General features: G+C 33.5%; 1 protein-coding gene across 1 annotated transcript; it reads right to left on the bottom strand.

Annotated features, from left to right (window-relative positions):
• Window positions 1-9,385: 9,385 nt before the first annotated feature.
• LOC133310784 (GDSL esterase/lipase EXL3-like) lies at window positions 9,386-14,919 on the bottom strand (the record flags this gene model as incomplete). Its single annotated transcript, XM_061511772.1, has 6 exons — window positions 9,386-9,579; window positions 9,763-10,018; window positions 10,453-10,686; window positions 10,819-10,949; window positions 11,036-11,197; window positions 14,910-14,919. Coding segments are annotated over 6 exons (987 nt in total), but the record flags the coding sequence as incomplete, so codon positions are not given.
• Between the last annotated feature and the right edge of the window lie 5,090 nt (window positions 14,920-20,009).

Raw genomic sequence — 20,009 nt, 5'->3', positions numbered from 1 at the left:
CCTTTTTCTTGTGGACTATGGTCCCCATCTTCACTTTTTCTCATTTTTTTTTATCTTAAAAGTTGGCATAGTTGATATCATTAATGTTGTTAAAATTGAAATTTTAAGTAAAATTGAAATAAGATTAAAAAATTATAAAACGTAAAATCATAATGTAAAAAAATCGTAAAAATATAAAAGTATTTGGAATATTAGTAAAATTATTTTGATGAAAAAAAAATTATAAGAACATAAAATTGTAGTAATAAATCGAAATTTTAACAACTATGGATACAATTATAAGTAGCTGTATTTTTACACAAATTACTTACAGAAATAATGTTTTATATTTTCAATTTATAAAATAATATTATAACAACTTTTATAAAATTCATTTTTATTTTAATTATTTGATATTATTTATATTCATCTTTGGTTTATTGTTAAAATCTATTGTGACGGACTTTTGATAGTAAAATATTTCAATCCGTTTAATTAGGAATATCTTCAGTTGTACAATATTTTGGTATTGAAGTTGTACGTAACGATCCAAGCCAAGATGGAAAAGTGAATACTAAAAGACTAATATATTAAGCATTGTATACTAAAGCCAAGCATTGCCCCCTCCTATAATAATCAAACATTCATAATGATTTAATTTTTTTGGTAAATACCATTAACAATGATAGATTCAAATACTTTTTTTTTTTTGGTAACATGATTCAAATACTTTTATAAAAGGCGTAAAATGTAAGTGTAATATTTGTTGTTCAGTTATAATTATCTATGTTAAAGATTTATATGAAATTGAAAGGGGAGCGATATGAATTTGAAGGGGGAAAACCAACTTCCCTAGCCCCTCCCTGCTCTACCACTGTCTATGTCTAAAATTTTAATACCCCCGACTAATTTAATTTTGAATTTGGGTCTTTTTATCTAAATAATTATTCAGAGTGGAAATAGATTCGTTCATGTAAAAAAAATATATCATAATTATGTGAGAAGAATATCATCAACATATAAAGATAAATCAACGATTATGAATTTTTAATTACTTATTTTAATAATTTTTTTATTATCATTAATTCATCTTTACATAATTATTATTTTCTTTATGACTATATTATGCTTTTTTTTTTTCAGATGAGAAAATTCGCGACTTTTACTTTTACCATTTTCATAAGAGGTAACCTTTTCTTAAAGTTATTCCTTCCTAATTTGTCTATTTTGTCGTGTTGGCTGACATTAATGAAATCGTCGATTATTGCGACTCAAATCACGATGAAAGTTTGTCACAATGCATTAACTATTTGGAGGAAGATCGTCAACCTAAATTTGGTTAAATAATTAAAAGCACGGGTCTGATACTCATATTCCAATGTATCACGTATACAATTGGATGCCTAATTATTATTATTTTTTAGGGTAATATTACTCTCATGTAACACGAGAGTAGTTCTCTCATGTCACAGAGAGAATTCAAGTAGGGCTCGCTATTTAAAAGCAAAAAAGAAAAAGAAAAAAAAAGGATACGATTTTTGAAGTGAAAGAAAAGGAGATAACTACCTCATGTAAAATGAGAATAGTACTTCCCTATTTTTTAATGATAAAGTTTAGGAAAAGAAAAATTTACCTCGTTTCAAAGTAAAAACAATACCTAATTAGTTACTTTTTACATTTGTAAAACATATTCTTTTTTTACTAGAATCATATTAAATATTTAAAATATATTTAATTATTTTTTTTGTAATTTATATATTCATTTCAAATTATTATTATTATTATTATTTTTTTTGTAAATAATTATTATTATTAGTCTTCTATTATTCATTAATCCAACTAATGGAACCTAATTGCAGGCCTGATACACCTACTTCTATAGTGACATCCATGTGATTCGCTATATCCACCTCACATTAGCACAAAAATGGTGCTTTATGCTAATTGGTCTCTTGCCAGGAACATACGAATGTTTATATTAATTGGTTGCGCTTATTTGTTTAATTAATTATATAAAGAACTCTTTACAAATATTCCATGACCATAATCTTTAACTAGAGACAAAATGAGATACTTCTGGCAGGAAAATAAAAATAACATTGAGCCTAGTTTTTTGTTCACGGGAAAAAAGCAAGTTTGGCTTGGATATTTATAAGGAGAGGTTGGTTGTTGCAGCACTATTATATTCGTCTTATGTTTACATTTCCGTGGCATTATCAAAGTTTGGACCCTTTGCAGTCAACGTGGCTTCACGTATCATCTTTATGGCTCGTTTGAGTTCAGCATTATATGAATGGGTGCAAAAACAACACCGACCCGAAGGAATAAATTTTTAATGTATCAGATGCATCAAAAATTTAATATATTTGTCCATTTATTACGTGATATGTGAACTAAAAATATCATATCATCTGTTTTTTTAGATTATGTAATATTTTTTTTTTACATATCCAGTGGGGAGCCACTTGTTGTCGGGTGGTCTCGGTCCGGGCTAAATTTTAATAAATTGTACTTATCATGTATAATTATATAATTAATTATAATTTGGTCCGGTCTAAAATTGTAATTTGGCCCGGGCTGAAATTTATAATTTGACCCTATCAAAAAAATAAAATATATTTGGTGAGAGATTTGGGTAAGTTGTATTAAGTTATATGTTCCATTTTCACTTATATAAAAAAATTTAAATATATTTAATAAAATTAAAAAATATTTAATAAAATTATAACTCTTTTTAATACTATTTGCTCAAGTGTTTTATATTTAATATAATTTAAATATATTATTATATAAATTAAATAAAATTAAGAAAAAAAATACATATATAATTTTTTAGCCCGGGCTCCGATTGGAACCTGGCTCCGCCACTGTACATATCACAAAATAAATAGATAAATGCATTAAGTTCACTGCATCTCATATGCTAAAAATATATTTCACTGAAGATATGAATTCTAATTTTGGCATTCACCTAGACAAATAACCATTTAGTTTTCATCACATTTAAGGGAAAATAAAGTAGTTTTTAGCTTTATGTCTTAGTCCAATTTAGTTTCAGGCCTAAGACAATGTTTTGTGTGTGGATGGCATACACAGAGGTAATATCAAAATGGCTTTTAATTTGTCGCATACTTGGATGTGCCACATTGGACCCATACAACATATTGGTTGATAAGGAAAAAGACACCCCATTGACAAGATAATGCTTCATCATGTGGCTAAAACAATTGAAGACAGAAGCATAATTTGCTGTACGTCACCGTGTGCGTGTACACATGACTCTGTGTTATTATTATTTTTTGGGTGGGGGACTTAAAGAGTGAACGATTTCTTCCATCAAATAAAATCATGAAGCAAACCCTCTTAAGATCTAGCAAGCATCTTCATCAGAGTTTCACATGCTTATACCAGTTTTGAGTGTTTCTAAACATTGCGATTATGGCAGGGGCAACTCAAAAGCAGTATTGGTTTAAATGCCTGTAAAAGTTCTTTCTTTTTTTAAATAAAAATCCAATTAATGCTCGTAAAAGTTAAGTTTTTCAGTTGCAAAAATTAATGCCTGCAGAAGTATATGCGTGTACACATATACTTGCATGCATGTGTCATTTAAATAATTTTAAAAGTACAAATTGTACCCACAAAAAAAGCTTGAAAAAGTATATGCCAAATATATATATATATATATATATATATATATATATATATATATATATATGAGTCTATATGGTCTCCGGTCACTAGATATAAGTTTTGATATAGTAACTACATTATAATTATGTATTTGGAGAATACATAATTATTAATATTAAAGTTGTACTTTTTTTTCACTTCCCACATCAGCAGACAAATTTATGAAGAGAGAAAAAAAAGTATAACTTTAATATTATAATTATGTATTCCTTATAGCACATAGTTAAATATATAGTTATAATGTGATGATTAGATAAAATCTTATATTTAGTGTCTAGACACCCAATTTTTCATTTATATATATATATATGAAGCAAGATATTCTTATACCGATATAAGAATAAGAAGTCTTACACAAAATCTTAACCATTGATTTGCTTGCATCTGACGGCTGCAATATATAATAAATCAAAACATCAATGATCAAGATTGAGAGAGTAACTTACACCGGTGTAAAATGATGTTGACCCTATTTATATATATAGTATTTCTCCTGTCACGAGATAATTTTATCTTCTACAACACCAAAATGATATCGTTTTGGGATTTAGGATAAAAAATACAAGGTAGTTTGAAAATTTTACTTTCCTCTTTATCATGAATTTTATTAAAATATCTTTTATTTTAAATCTTAAATCCCAAAACGACTAGTTCTAGGGTGGCATGAGATAAAATTATCTCCTTTGACAGGAGAAATGTTAAATCTCATTCAGGGGTGTAAATAGGCTGTTGGCTGTCATTATGTTTAATTTTTTTTTCACATTTAGCCAAACCGTCGTGGAATGTTATATTCTGAGTTGGTTAGCCCAACCGACGTGAAATTGTATATTCAGGGTCAGTTTCAACCGACGTGAAATGATATATTTGGAGGCGGTTACAAACCGTCGTTGATATCCGTCGTAGAATTGTTATATTTAACGACCGTTGGTTAGGACGTCGTACTAACAGTCGTGATATCATATTTTGCGACGGTTTACCGTCAACCGTCGTTGAAATTCAGTCGCGAAATACACCTTTTCTTGTAGTGATATGTGACTACATAAGGCCAGACAAGGCCTATTGTATAAAGTCAAATAGAACAAGCTCAGGCCTAAAAAAAACCTATTTAGTAAGTATGCTATAGACTTTCTTTTATATGTCGGACTTATAATCTTACATGCTTACCTATATTATATTTTAAAATAAATGATCATTGTGTACCACAAAAAATAAAATAAAAAGTAAATGATCATTTTAATGATTTTGAATAATAAAGTAATATTATTTTGGCTATAAAAAAGTAATATTATTTTAACTATTTTTTTAATTATTGAATGTCTAATAGGCTTAAATGATCATCCATACTGCATCAATTGTTGGAAGCAGTATTTAGATACAAACATAGATAAGTGGTTGACTCTGAAATGTCCGGAACCCTCTCGTGATGCAGCCGCAACTTTGCGAGTATGAAAATCATAATAAGAAAAACATGATTCAAGAAAGGATGATCAAAGGATCATAAAGAAATAGATTCAGCGTTGTAACCCTAAAAAAAGAGAGGATAAAATACAAAGGACCTAGAAAGAGTTGTGAGAGGATGAGAGAATATGTGAGAGAGTGAAAGGTAAAAAATTAAGATTATAAGAATTAATCGTAAGTCATTGGATTTAATTTTAATCCAACGGTGATCAAATTAGTTGTAAATGTGGTATACTTTAGTGGTGGTAAGTGGATCTTCCCTCTATATAATAAAACATAATACATGAATTACATAATTATATAGTCGTTTGACTTAAATATAAAATATTATTTAATAAAAAACTTAAATAAAATCCTAATCATTAAAAATATTATTTTTAAATTACTTGATTTCTATTTTAGAAAGAGGATGAAAGATAAATGGAGAGTATTGAGTCCATTTGATTATGTTTTGATTTTTTGGTTCTGCTTTATAGAATAGTTATGAAAATTCTGTATTTTTTTAAAGTTAAAAGTTAAAAAAAAAAATTAATTTTTTTTTTACAAAATAAATCTTATCAAATTAGTTTTTTTATTTTGAAAATCAAAAAATTATTTTTAAGAACAGTATTCAAACATTTACGCATTTACGCTATGAGCTCAGAATCTCCGCTTACCAGAAAAAAAAGAAAGAATCTCCTACCCTCTTCAAAACGATTTTTATTTATAGTAATCAAACAGTCCCTAGTGGTTGAGACATGAGGCACTTCCGTGAATTTAATTTTTATATTAAAAATTAATTATAAGATTAACTCGATCGATAAAGTTCTTTATAAATGAAAGTAAAAATTTAAGATTAAATCTCATCTTCAATCCTCTCTCTCTCTAACTGTGGCTTATGTGCAATATTATATGTGTTCTTAAAATTTGAAAGTTTAAAGAGATTAAAAAAAAAATGAAAATATCTAAACTGAACAACCGTAATTATCGTCCACCCACGTTGTTGGTGGACCTTGACAAAGCATGCCATGGGTCATTGACAATTAGACATTGGACATCATTGTATCTGTTGTTTTCCAATCTTCCAGTCTTCCGAGTCATGGCCTTTCTGTTCAGGTTATTAAGGAATTCCATTACGGTGTTTGATTTTATGGAATTTTTTGAGATTTCAAGAAAAGTGATACTATTAATTCTATTTGGTACAAGATTTTGAAATTTTTTTGGAGAACCTAATTTTTCTAAAATTTTATTTTGTGTACACTTTTTTTTCTTTCTAAAATGCCATTCAAAGATATCATCAAAAGGACGATTTTCTTGGAATCCTAATAAGTGTTAAATTTTTTTTACATTTTTTTGGAACAAAATTTATATAATACTTTGATCTATGAAATAGTTTTTTAATAATATTCGTGAGAAAATGATGAATTTCTAAAAATCATAATTTTTTGGCACTAAAAAATGGGAAATGATAATTTCATGCTACATAAGATGCCTATCTCATGTCATACATTCATAGAATTTTGTGTCAATTTTCTTTTCTTTTTAAATTATGAATTTCACATATTTGTATCACCCACATAAGAGTACTATCTCATATAGCATGAGATTAGTAAACCCCCTAAAAAATTTATCCTGCGCTAACTCTAGGAACACTGACTAAAATGCAACTGTTCACCAACTTTTTTACCTAAATGACACGCGAACAATGTTATTTTTCAATATGCCACGGGGGCAAGTTCGCTACCCTGTGTAGCGAACTCGGTCTGCTGACGTGTCACATTTTTAATGGATAACAAGTATCAAATTTAAAAAAAATAATAATAAAAAAAATGAAGGTCGCCTACCATGTAGACGAACTTGGTTAAAATCAAGTTGGTATCCACTAGAAACGTGACACGTCAGCAAACCGAGTTTGCTACACCGGCTAGTGAACTTGTCCTTATGACAGATTAAAAAATAACACCGTTCGCGTAGCATTTAAGTAAAAAAGTTGGTAAACAGTAACATTTTGCCCACTGTTGTAACTCTAGAGTCACTGACCTTTTGAAACCGTTATAATTAACCCACGAAATGGTCTAGTGATTAGTACCACTATGTAAATGGAATAGTGGACAAGAAAGGTAAATTTGTAAAGCATCATTGAAAATCAATGTCAATAGTGGCCCCCACGTCCTACATAGGGCAATCAATTATAGAGCTCAACAAACATATATGCATAAATTTCGGGAACAAACAATTCAACAAAAAAAAAAAAAACCTAAGAAAACAAAATTGAGGTAGCAACTTTTTATCTATTATTGTCTTTGCTTTATAAAAATCTAAGCAGTTCTTTTGCTGGAAAACAATGCTAAGTCCGAATCATTTAACACTGGCATCACTGTTCTGTACGATTAAGAAGCCGATGAAGTGATGGTGATGCAGACAATGCTGTCTAGTTTTTTGGACTATTCAGGGAAGACAATTGGGCTTTTCAAAGGATTTATGTTAATACAAGTCGCAAGACCATTAGTTAGGCCCAAAATCCTTTTATAAATGATAAAAAGCAGACAATACTGAAAATTTGTGAGAATTGGAGTCTGGGATTACGACTAGACTAGGCATTATGTAAAGCTCTTTAGTTATATTTTATCCTCTAATTCGCCACTACTGCTGTGCAGTTAGGCCCTAAACCAGATTATGTGGATTGGTCAACGGTCAACCAAGGAGTTTGATCACCAATCTAAAGCTTAGGATATATACGGTGCTTCAAAAAGGACGTTTGGTACGACAGAAATTTTTTTTTACCGAAAAAAAAAGTTTTCTGAGAATATGATTAGAAATTTTTGTTACTTGGTAAGTAATGAAAAGGTTTTTGATAGCCTAAAATTTTGTCAGAAAACTTAGGTTAATTTTACTAATTAGCTATGTTTAATTGATTGTAAAAAAAAATAAAAAATTATGAAAATATCCATGAATTTGAATATTGTTGAAATTTGTATACATTCATCCTGACACTTTGTTCAGTTAATATTCAAATTAGTGTTAAAAATCAATCCTGTCAAAACACTTCCGTCGGTGGGGTTAATTTGAATATTATTTTTCATAATTTTACTAAGTTCAGAAAGGTTTTTTGATCTTCAAAAACTGTTAAAACTTTACCCCACCAACGAAAGTTTTTTTTACCATATTCTTAGCAGTCAAATTTTATAACATGTTGATGTTGAAAATAATTTGATGGGAAGAAAATTTTCCAATCTCGTTTTTAAATCTTCCACCTATCAAATATGGTCAAATATTTTATCCAATTCCACCTTTCAAGGGAATTTTTTTTTCGCATGCTACCAAACAGCCCTTGATACAAACTTGTTTCATTCTCCATTTATAAAAAAAAATTATATCATGATACAAAACTCACAAAAATTTAATGTTAATAATTAAAGCCTTAGCAAACATACAAGTTTTGCACGAGGAGCAAAACAATAATGAAATCGATGTAGCATTGGGAAAGCCTGGAACCCATATTTACAAAGAAAACAAAGGATCTTTGAGATATTAGGATCCATATGATAGCTTATGTCTACGAAAATAAAAAATGCACTATATCCACGTTTTGATATATTATAATAAAATATGAAAAAAGTGTGTGTCCTCTTAAAGAACACCCACGTATATCCTTTTAAGAGAGATAAAAAAATAAACTATGACAGAGAGAGTGTGGATGAAAAAATTTGTAATTTAAAATTTAAAAAAACACATTACATTCATCTAAAAGGACCGTCCTTTTAAATGATAGATATTTTCCCCATAAAATATAAATGTAATGGGTACCATAAATATGAACATGTGTAGTTCTAATTTTTAAATTACGTCATAATGTGTTTATTTGTTTGCAGTATTCTCTATTCATTACATGGGATCTGATATTTAATTCGAAGTTCGAACTAGCTAGCTATAGTAGTGTTCGCTATGGTGTTTCGCCCCCGCTTTCTTTTTCATTTGCTTTTCATAATTTAAAGCAAATTTTTGATGTATTTGCCTAAGGGGAGATTATATATGTATAAAAGCTAAAATCATTAAATGATTATAACAACTTCTTTTACATAATAAACAAGAAAAATGCACTCATTTCAATACATACTATCTTTAGCTTCTTTTTTTTCCCAAACGAGTACAAATTGAAAATGATATAAGATATTTTATGCGTAAATATCATTTTTGAAACTATCATCATTACGCTTTACTCCTGTTACATTTTGAATGCCCACTGTGTAACTGGAGGATACATCATAAGGAAAAAGTTTCAGAAAAAATTGTCGTAGTTCTTTTTGATGATTTGTGAGCAAAGTATGTAGTCAGTTTTCTCGGTTAGGTGAAAAGCGTCCCAGAATACATATTTAGATGCATCTTTGCAGATTTGTACTTGGGAAGAATTGCATTGAAAACCAACTTCTACATTTAACGTGCCACAGCATCCTTTATCCCCCACTTCAAATCCTGATACACGAGCAATTATACAGTTACTCGAATGGGAATTTGATTGTAATTACACACCTTTAAGAATTTTTCTCATATTATAATAATCAAAACACTAATTTCTCGAATGGAGGCTATGATACTATAAATTTACTTTATTGTGAAGACATTTTAAAGATACTATAATTAGAGTAAGAAACTTGCCAAACTGAGTGGGGTGTTGGATAAATGGAAGAAATTCATTATAGGTGTCAAGGTAGACAAGCCTAGCGTCTGGAAGTTGTTCTTTAAGATCCATCATTTTAGAAGAAAGCTTAGAGTTGAACATCATGGCTGCCTCGTTTACTGATTCTGCACACTCCCTTTCTATGCCTCCATATGTTGTTCTTTGCACTGGTTGACACCCTATTGGTAATAAACTGAACACTCCAATCCTTCTTGCTCCCAATCGGTAAAGTTCCTGCCATTAATTTTCATGACATTGCCATCAAAGTGTGATTTTCTTTAATAAAAGGAGTGTCATATATAGTTAACATGTAATTCGTTCCTTAAATTATATCTAAGTCAAACTATTGGAAAAACTCTTTCATAGACTCGATTTTATTGTAACCCTGTGGTTGAGCTCTACATACTCTGCTATAAAAAGTTGGATCTTAAATTTATATTGCTTGGAGAATAATTGGAGCAGGATTTATAATAAGGCGGCATGTGCTACCCATTGTGCAGACGAATATCAAATATTGAACCAATTTTTCTCTTAGAATAACATCTTGCCAAGAAAAAGAAAAAGATGCTTATGAACTTATATTTGGACATAATGCAAAATCTACATTGTCTAGATCAAAAATAATAAAATTGTTCATTAGTTTGTCATTTTTGCATCTAATAGCATACCTGTTGAAAATTTGATGACTGATCGACCAGCGTACTCGTATAGTCATCGATGTTAATCCAAGGCCTCCTAAATAGAGACAAGAAATATGTCACTGACACATCATTTGTTCCCATGAACAAGATGAATATGCTTTTTTCTAGAATGTGAGCTGTCCTTTCTTCCCCCACTGCTTCCTTCAACTTTTCAATGTAATCTTTGAACATCTTTAGTTGATCCTCTAATGACAGTGCTGACTGATACAACAACAATTAGAAAAATGGTTACAATTTATATTTAAAAACAAATACTAGCAAGTAGAATTAAAACTTGGATATAAACAGAAGAAAAGATACAGAAGAGGTCAAGTTATAAGAATTAATACGTACTGTTATTCTGTTTGTAAGAGGATCATATCCTGAACCAGAAGAGGCAAAACTCACACCCGTTAAGAGGTCTTGAAGCTTCAGATTTGGATCAAGATAAGGTGGCAAGAGCTCCTTCACACCCACATCTTCAGCTGAAAAATAATATGACAATCATTTAGCATAATGAACCATATATAAGTAGAATGTGCTTGAACATGAGTTAATGAGTTAGGACTACCGAAAAAGTCTGAAATGATCTTGCCATTGCTAAACCTTCCTGTGGGTATTCCTCCTTTGAAATCCCTCCCGTATGGTTTGAAATTTGATTTTATTGCTGTGTTGATATAATTGTTGTTTCCAGTATCCAAAATTGAATCACCAAAAGCTATTACAGCAGGAACTGAGAAGTGTGTTTTTTTAGGCTGCGATGTGGCTATTGCAACAAATGGATAGAAAATAACGAAGGCAAGAGCATATAGAGATTTAAGAGTGGGTGGCTTCATCGTGTGATTTGCATTTCACTCGTGTTTGACCTATGTGTTTATTGTGACCATGTAACCATTTATATACTTGTAGGTTTAGCCACTTAATAAGTATCATGGTGACGGTGCTAGTTGTAATTAAACAAGGGAAAAGAGCAATTTTTTCTAGTATGGTACTTCCAAATGAAGTTTTCATCTGTTTCATTTCTCGTTCCTATAAATTCCAACATTTTCATAATGAGGGTACGATACTTATGGTACTTCCCAATGAAGCCTAGCTATCATAGCCTAAAACCACAATTTTATGGTGTGATTATTGTATGAAAGGTCTAGTTACTAGAGATGATACTCAATTTTTTCCCGTGTATTTTGCTACACCTCAATCTTGTAATTTACTAACACTTTCTTTTTTCCCACTCGTGCATGCTTTTTTTATTTTTTGAATTTTGCCTCGATTTATCTTCTCTTATTTCAAAAAGAATGAAATCAGTACTCTCACGTGAAACAGGCTAACTCAAATTTGTGTTTTACGACTTCGTCACACTTTCCTTGTTTCATTATGCGTGCTTTGCGTTGATGGTTACAAAAATCATCTACTGAACGATACTTTTTCTGTTTAGCCTTTTGTCTCCTTCTTGCTTTTCATTGCGGTCACCCAAAATTTAATGAACCCCGCGAAGGAAATATTTAATTAGATATAATCTGTATTTTAAAAGTTTCAAATTTTTGATTTCGTGCACGCTACTTTTAGTGGCTTTACATTAAAGCAGAACTAAGTTATCTTTAGTGGTTTTAAATGAATAGATTGTAAAAATCTAAGAGCTTGGTATTCTAGAGGCTGAACCTAAAAATAAATGATGAGTTTGATTTGGGCATAACAAATATGGGTCATCAAACTTGGACATTTATATGGAGAATTCGGCTAGTGTTTATATATATGCTGGTAGTAGCCATAATAGTATTGTTCCTGTGAATTTGTCCAGTAGTTTCAAGCAAGGAACTTCCGATGAGCTAGCGGTTCTAGTAGCCACAATTCTGAACGCATTATTTGCTAAGTGAATTAATGCCATCTTCACGTCCATTTGTTCTACCTCGAGGTCCATCGAAGCCGCCATGGCTAACACGGTTCGGACCGAGGTCATTTTCACCACAGGAAAAAAGATCTCCTCAAAGTCTACTCCTTTCTTCTGATTGCAGCCTTTCACTACAATCTGGGCTTTGTATCTCGGCTTCTGCCTGTTCTATTCATTCTTAATCTTGTAGACCCATTTGTTTTTCAGATCTCGTCTTCCTTCAAGCAACTCGGTCAGCTCATAAGTCTGATTCTCGTGCAGAGACTTCATCTCGTCTCGCATTGCTTTTTCCCGTTCTTCTTTCTCTGAGCTCGTTACAGCCTCGTCATAACTCTGAGGCTCACTGTCTTCAGCAACAACAGTGTATTCATCAAATGAGTATCTTGTAGAGGGTCTTCTTTCTCGGGTTGGATATCTTGGCTGTTCTTCAGCTTAAGAACCCGGTTCATCATTCTCATCCCGGATCTCATCATCAACTCGGACCTCAGTGTCTTGGTCATCCTCAGCTGGTTGTTGGTCATCAATTTCTTCATTTTCATGATTTTCTCCCCCTGCTTCAGCTCGGATAGGAGGGATGGGTTCTTCTCTTCTGACAGTAACTTGGACTTTGGGCTTCGAGATGTCATGAATGTTCTCATCTTCATGAAAGACCACATTCGGCTTCTCACTATCTTTTTATTGATTAGATCCCAAAGCCGGTTCCCGAACTCACATCTCGGCGAACAAAGATAGATGCATTCTTTTTTCTTTGGATCAAGTTTAGCCCTTTCATCTTTACGGATATGCACGAAGGCTCGGCATCCAAATACCTTCAATTGATTATAGGCTGCTTTCCGACCTGTCCAGACTTCTTCTGAAATTTCTCCTTCAAGTGGCCGTGATGATGAGAGGTTAATTAAGTCGACAGCAGTTCTGACGGCTTCTCCCCAGAATGATTTCGATAACCCGGCATTGGATAACATGCTTCGTACCTTCTCTTCAATAGTTCTGTTCATCCTCTCAGCAAGTCTATTCAACTGTGGAGTTTTGGGGGGTGTCTTCTCTAGTCGAATCTTGGCCGCTCTGTAATAAGTATCAAATGGGCCGCAATACTCACCATCATTATCAGATCGAACCACTTTCAATTTCTTTCCAGTCTCCCTTTCAACCATTGCATGGAATTCTTTAAAGGATTGGAGTACCTAGTCTTTAGACTTCAACAAATATACCCATACTTTGCGGGAATGGTCATCAATAAATGAAACAAAGTACTGAGCTCCTCCAAGGGATCTTTCCGACATGGAGCAGACATCAGTATGGACGAGGTCAAGAATATACCTGCATCGTCTGGGTTGATCTGGTCTCACAAAAGAAACCCGGTGCTGCTTTCCAACTACGCAGTGCGTGCAACTCTCCAACGCTTGGTCTTTCAACCCGGTCAATGATTCTTTCTTGTTCAGGATCTGGAGCCCTTTCTTGCTCATGTGGTCGAGACACTTGTGTCATAGCTCCAAGCTAGGTTCATCTCGAACAGAATTGGCTTCTCTGCCATTGATCTTTCCTTGCATCACGTACAAGGAGCCTTCCTTCTTACCTCGGGCCATGACCAACTTTCCCTTGGCCAGCTTCCATCTAACACTACCGAAGTAGTTCACTAACCCGGCATCATCAAGCTTGCCAACCGAGATTAGGTTCAATCGCATGTCAAGTACATGCCTTACATCTTTCAACACAAGTCGGCATCCGACATCTGTGGTCAGGGTTACATCGCCGACACCAACAATCCAACTGGTCACTTGATTTCCCATATTCACGACTCCAAAATCACCACCTCGGTAAGAGGAGAAAAAAATCTTTGTGTGAAGTAACGTGGAAGGAGGCACCAGAGTCAACAATCCAGGTGCATTCATCATATGCAACATTCAAATAATTATCCTCACCTAGGAGGAATATCTCGGCATCTGGGTTGGCAGCCACCGCAGTGGTGCTCTTGTCTTCCCTCTTCTTGGGAATAATCTGATCCGGCTTCACAGAGCCGTTATTCTCGTCGTTCTGTAGGGTCCAGCAGTCTGACTCCTTATGACCTGTCTTTCCACAGTTAAAACAATTCAACTCATATCTCGGCTTTGACCGACCTCTGAACTTTCCTCTTCTATCACGATCTCGACCCCGACTCTTGCTTCTACCTCGGGAGTCGGATTTCCCTCTGTTCTCATCAACGTTGGCCTCAGACGTGCTCGAAATACCTCGTTCTCTTCTCCTAGCTTCTTCACCCAAGAGGTTGTCTGTCACGACATCCATCTTCAATTTTCCATCTGGAGTCGAATTATTCAAGGTCACCACCAGAGTATCCCAGCTTTCTGGTAGCGAGCTCAACAGCAGCAAGACCTGCATCTCGTCATCAATTTTCATATTAGCCTTTGACAGCTGATTCACAATACCTTTGTAGGTGTTGAGGTGTTCAATCATACTCATCCCATCCTTGTATTCCAACTTCACAAGTCGGCGAACCAGGTGTGCTTTGTTCCTGGGAGTCTTCTTCTGAATCATGGACTCCAGCTTCGTCCACAACTCATACGCGTTTGTGAACTCGGACACGTGCTCAATGAGGCTTTTGTCAATATATTTTCTGATCGTAGCTACCGCCTTACGACTCTGGATCTGCCACTCCTGATCGGTTTTGCCTTCCATTTTCTTATCAAGGATAATAAGCTCATGTAAATCTTTACAATAGAGATGATCTTCCATCATCGGTCTCCAATAGGTGAAATTGTCTGCGGTCAGCTTGAACATGTCTCCATCATTGGTTATGCCACTGGTCTCCATCTCGTCTCCCTCAGAACCCGTTGAACTCGGGCTCTGATACCACTGTTGGGAACTTGGTTCCCTCAAGCTCGGCTTAGGGGCCTTTCTTTGCGGAAGTCAGTCAGCAAGATCCTGATCTCGGATCTCGGCAATACCTCGGCCTGAATTTCACCAGGTCGGGCAGCGCAGCGGAAAATAAAAAACGAAAAATCACACACAAGAGAGAGAAGAAGAACACAACCAGATTTAACGTGGGAAAACATTCTTCAATGAAGAAGTAAAAACCCACGGGACCTAGTCCAGATCAAAAATTCACTATGAAAATAATGGTTACAAATAATCAGAATCACCAATGTGATGGTTAACTCAATCTCTCTAACAATGGTGATAATCAAACCTCTCTAGAGATGTTTCACTCAAACTCTCTCTAGAGATCTCTCAAATACAAAACATAAAGCTTTGCTCAAATCTCTCAAAAAATCTTCTCTCAAATTTTTTCTCTCTTAATCTTTTAACCTAGTATAATAGTCCTAACCTAATTAATTAGCAAATTACATGTAATTAAATAATTAAGCATGTTTTAGTGAGTAAAATTAAGTATAAGGCTTGATTAAATGAATCTGAGTCACTTTGAAGTTAAAAAGTGTACTCAGTGAAAATTAAGGGGTATAAATGGGTACTGGCGAAAGTGCCCAAAATATAAAAATAAAATTGTAAATATTCCTAGAATAATATTCCAGACTTTTGGGTAGAGTTTGATAATTAATGGAGTTGAATAGATAGATGAACCAATACCCACATAAGTCACTTAACTAAGTAAGTGACTTAGAAAGCAAATAAAGAACCCCATTTCCCACCCCAAACAGTCGAGCAAATAGAGAAAGGAAAGAAGAAGAAGAAGAAGAAGAAGAAGAAGAAAGGGAGAGAGAGGAAGAGAGAGAGAGGAGGGAGGAAACCTTGACCGTTTTGAGTGATTCAAAAGCCTAAATCGCTTAGAATCTCGTCCTCTTTCATAATCCAAGCTTAGTTCTTAGTGGGGAGCTTTGTGTGGTGAGATATTTCCCCTAAAAAATTCGACCCTTTGTGAAATTTTGAGGTTTTGAGAGCTTCAACCACCATTGAAGCTTGAGGAGCCATCAACCCTTGGTTGTGCAACCATTGGTGGTAAGATTCTACCCCTTGAACCTTATTTTCATGGAAAATTGCATGAGTTAGGGTTCAATGAATAGTAAATTGGAGTTTTGATGAAATGTGGTTAAATTAGCTATGTTCTAGAAAGAATGGAGCTTAGTGTATGTTGTGAAAAATGCTAGGAATGACATTTAATCGGTGGAAATGAGCTTAGATAGTTATATGACTATACTTTGAAAAAATGGCAAGATTTAATGCTTGATATTGGATTTTCTTGCATTAATGATAAAAGGTTTGGTTTGGTTGATTGATGATTGTGTCCTAATGATGTCTAGGATTAAGGCATTTGGACCAACCATAAGTGATCAACCATTGGAGCAAGCAATGGAGCTTGATTAGCTCTTTGGGATAGGTAAGTCCATGCCAATTGTGGTGTGTGAAGACCTCTTAAGCATAATGGAATATATATTTTGATGATGACAAAGGATTTACAAGAAGTCTCAAATTGAAGATGGATGTGAAGATACAAGTGATTAGGTATTTTAGATTTTTTGTAACACATTAGATATATCACTAAGCATGATTCCAAGCTCCATTGCATTTCATTGCATAACATGTATTTAGCTATGTTGAGTGATTTAATAAAAAATAATAATAATAAAAAATTAAATAAACAGATTTTAGAAAATAAAATCCAAACCAATTGTTTTGTCCAACGCACGTACACAGAGATTCATCTTTGTTTAAAAGGCTAAAAGCTATAGTATACAAAGTTAGTTAGATTTTAAATAATAATAATAATAAAAGCAATTGCACTTTCCTCTAAACAAAAGCGTAGTCAGAATCCTTTTGTATATAATAATAAAAGAGAGAGAGAGAAACTTTTACAATTACATACAGCTTTCAAATGTTCACAGTACCTTTCTTCTTCACTTTACGCTCTCAAAAAATAAAACGCGATCTCATTTTTCTCTCGGTAGTCATCTTTGTTCTTCGGAAGTTTGCAAGAAAATTCTCAAAGCTCTCACGTTCTATACTCTTTGATAAGTTCTCAACCATTTGGAAGCATTTATTTCAAGTTTCTTGGAACTAAGGTTGAAGAACCCTAACCTCATTTTGTGTTTTACTTAGCTAAAAATTTGAGATCTATTGAGGTAATATCTTAAACCTTGTTTTGAGCATCCTTTGGTATAATCTTGATACTGGATATTATTGAATTAATTTTCAGTTTTCTTGTTGATATATTGTGAGCATTCTGATTTTTGCTATTTTGATTTTGAGTGAATATTTTAGAAATCTTTGATGCTCTTTGTGTAAGATTAGTGTTTATAATTTTTGTGAAATATTGATTAAAAATATTAAATCTGAATTTATTTTTATACCTTGTTATACATTGTGTTAATTCAGATTTTTGTTTGGGATTTATTGTTTAGAAACCTAATCTTGAATTGTTCTAGAAATTTTATTGTTGAAAATATTAAATCTGAATTTTCTGTTTTAATTAAGATGTATTGTGATTAAAATTCAGATTTCTTGTGGTTTGTTAATAAAAGATTTATCTAGAACTAATTCTGAATTTTTTGTGAAATTTTGAGAGAAATTACAATTATGATTTTTCTGGATTTAATGTGATAATTTCTTTCTAAATCAGAATTTTTAGTGTCTATCATTTTGATACTTGATATAAATAAATACAAGTTCCTTATTGCTGAAAATTTATAGTTTGTGATACACATACTTGTGCTCTAAATTTTCTGCATACATCATATCATTTATGGAGCTTGTTGTTGTGCTTTATTTGATATATCAAGTGTGATAGGACATTGTAATAGATTGAAAAAAATTTCTGTTATAAATCTGAGATATTGTATTGGTTGTTAAAGTGGAGTAGTTGCTTGCTGTAAATCTGTCCTAGGTGTGTGGGTGCAACCGAGTGGGTTGACGACCTTGTGCTTGGCTTGAGAGTGTGTCTCAAGGCCTGGAGCCTCAAGAATCCACTAGGGAGAGTTGAGGTCTTGTGTGAGAGGAGTTGGTGAACTCCGTAGGTTCGGCTTGAGAGTATCCTCAGAGCTTGGAGCAGTGTAGGCACTAGGAAGATTTTTGATATCTTGTTTGATTGCATGTGTGACGCGTGTTTGTAAAACTGGTACACTTGTGATAAATAAAATATATGTAGCTACTTTAGTCTGGACGTAGCGCCCTACTTAGGCTTAGTGGGTGTGAACCAGGATATATCGTGTGTCCATTGTCTCTCTGATTTAATTTCTGAATATTTTGTTTAGAGACTGACAGTTACACTAATTCTATTATAATTGCTGCGTTTATACTCTATAAATTGCTAAGGTACGCTTTCTATTACTACATTGTCCTTAGCATTGTGAAAAACTATTTTGGGCATATAGGGATTGAAGAAAAATTGTGTAATTGTTTACTGAATTCAAAAAGATTTTGAAAAAGTTTAGAACACCTATTCACCCCCCTCTAGGTGTTCCGTAAGCGTCCTGTGTAAGAAGCCACTTGCCCAACAGTGTGGTGTTGTTGTATTGATGATGAATATATGTAGATATTCATTGAATTGCATGATTGATGCTATGACACCTGGATGTAGGTGTGTGCTGTGTAAACCATAGCTTGAAACCAAAGTTGATTGATTGTGGAACCGGTTGGTAGGAACAAAGGTTGGCTAAAGCTTGAGGTAAGCCTTCAGACCTTGGGTGTAATTTCCGTGATTGTTCCACCAAGCCCTGAAAGGGTAGTGGTGATTATAGTGTATATAAATGCAATGAAATAGTGTAATGCTTTGTTATACGTATTTGTATGCATTTGGTGTGACATAGGATGATGTTTCCCTATGTGGTATGTTGCATGACGATGCGTAAATCATACTTGGTAGTTAGCTGGCCAGTAGGACTATTTGCATCTGAGTTTCCTTAGGACAGCTTGAGAGCTCGAGGGATTTCTCCTGGAGATGTTATAGCACTTTGCATAGATATGTATTTACTGCATTATTATTGTTATTGCTATTACACTGATATGGAACTGTGGGGTGGAGAGATGCTCCAAGGACCCCTGGTTTACTGGATATATTCGTATATCTCACCCCGTGTTGTGGGGACCCCTTTCAGGTAAGGATGCTGCAGAAGCCACCAGTGGCAAGTGGCCATACTTGGACTAGTAGTGATGCATGAGGATCCTGTATTTTGATATTATACATGTTGTTTTGTAGCTCACATGTACAGGATTGTAATTAATAATCAATTGATAGATGCATGATATGTTTATTTGGAATGGACTTAGCCTATGCTCATGCTTTTGGTTATCTCATTGTTAATGGGAGCCAAGGGAGTGATCATAGTGTTTTGTAAGCTAAGTTCCATGAATTGTAATGAATATGATTTGTAATTGATGATTACCTTAAGTTCATTATATGCATGCTCTCTATGTATTGGATTGTTGAGCTGGAAAGTATATTAGGTACCTAGTTCTAAATTGGGAATTGTTGAGAAAACAAAGGTTATGCTGCCCAAATTTTAGTACAAGCCATGAGGAGAGGTTTGAAAAGTTCTAGGGTTAAGTTAGATGGTTGAACAAGTGTGGCTTGTAAATGGAAATGCAACCTCCCTAGAATTAGATTTGAAAAATGAGGGAATTGGAATTCCCTGGCAGTGCGCTTCAGCGCCCAGGAGCGCGCTCAAGCGCCCTGCTGCCCCTGTGGGAGCCAATTCTCACTGCCTCCTCGCGC

Source organism: Gastrolobium bilobum, unplaced genomic scaffold (assembly GCF_033153095.1).
Source record: "Gastrolobium bilobum isolate Gb01-03AN ecotype WA unplaced genomic scaffold, APGP_CSIRO_Gbil_v1 utg10606, whole genome shotgun sequence".
Lineage (NCBI taxonomy): Eukaryota > Viridiplantae > Streptophyta > Magnoliopsida > Fabales > Fabaceae > Gastrolobium > Gastrolobium bilobum.
Note: the sequence above shows the minus strand (reverse complement) of the source record. Positions and strands in the feature narration are given on the sequence as shown.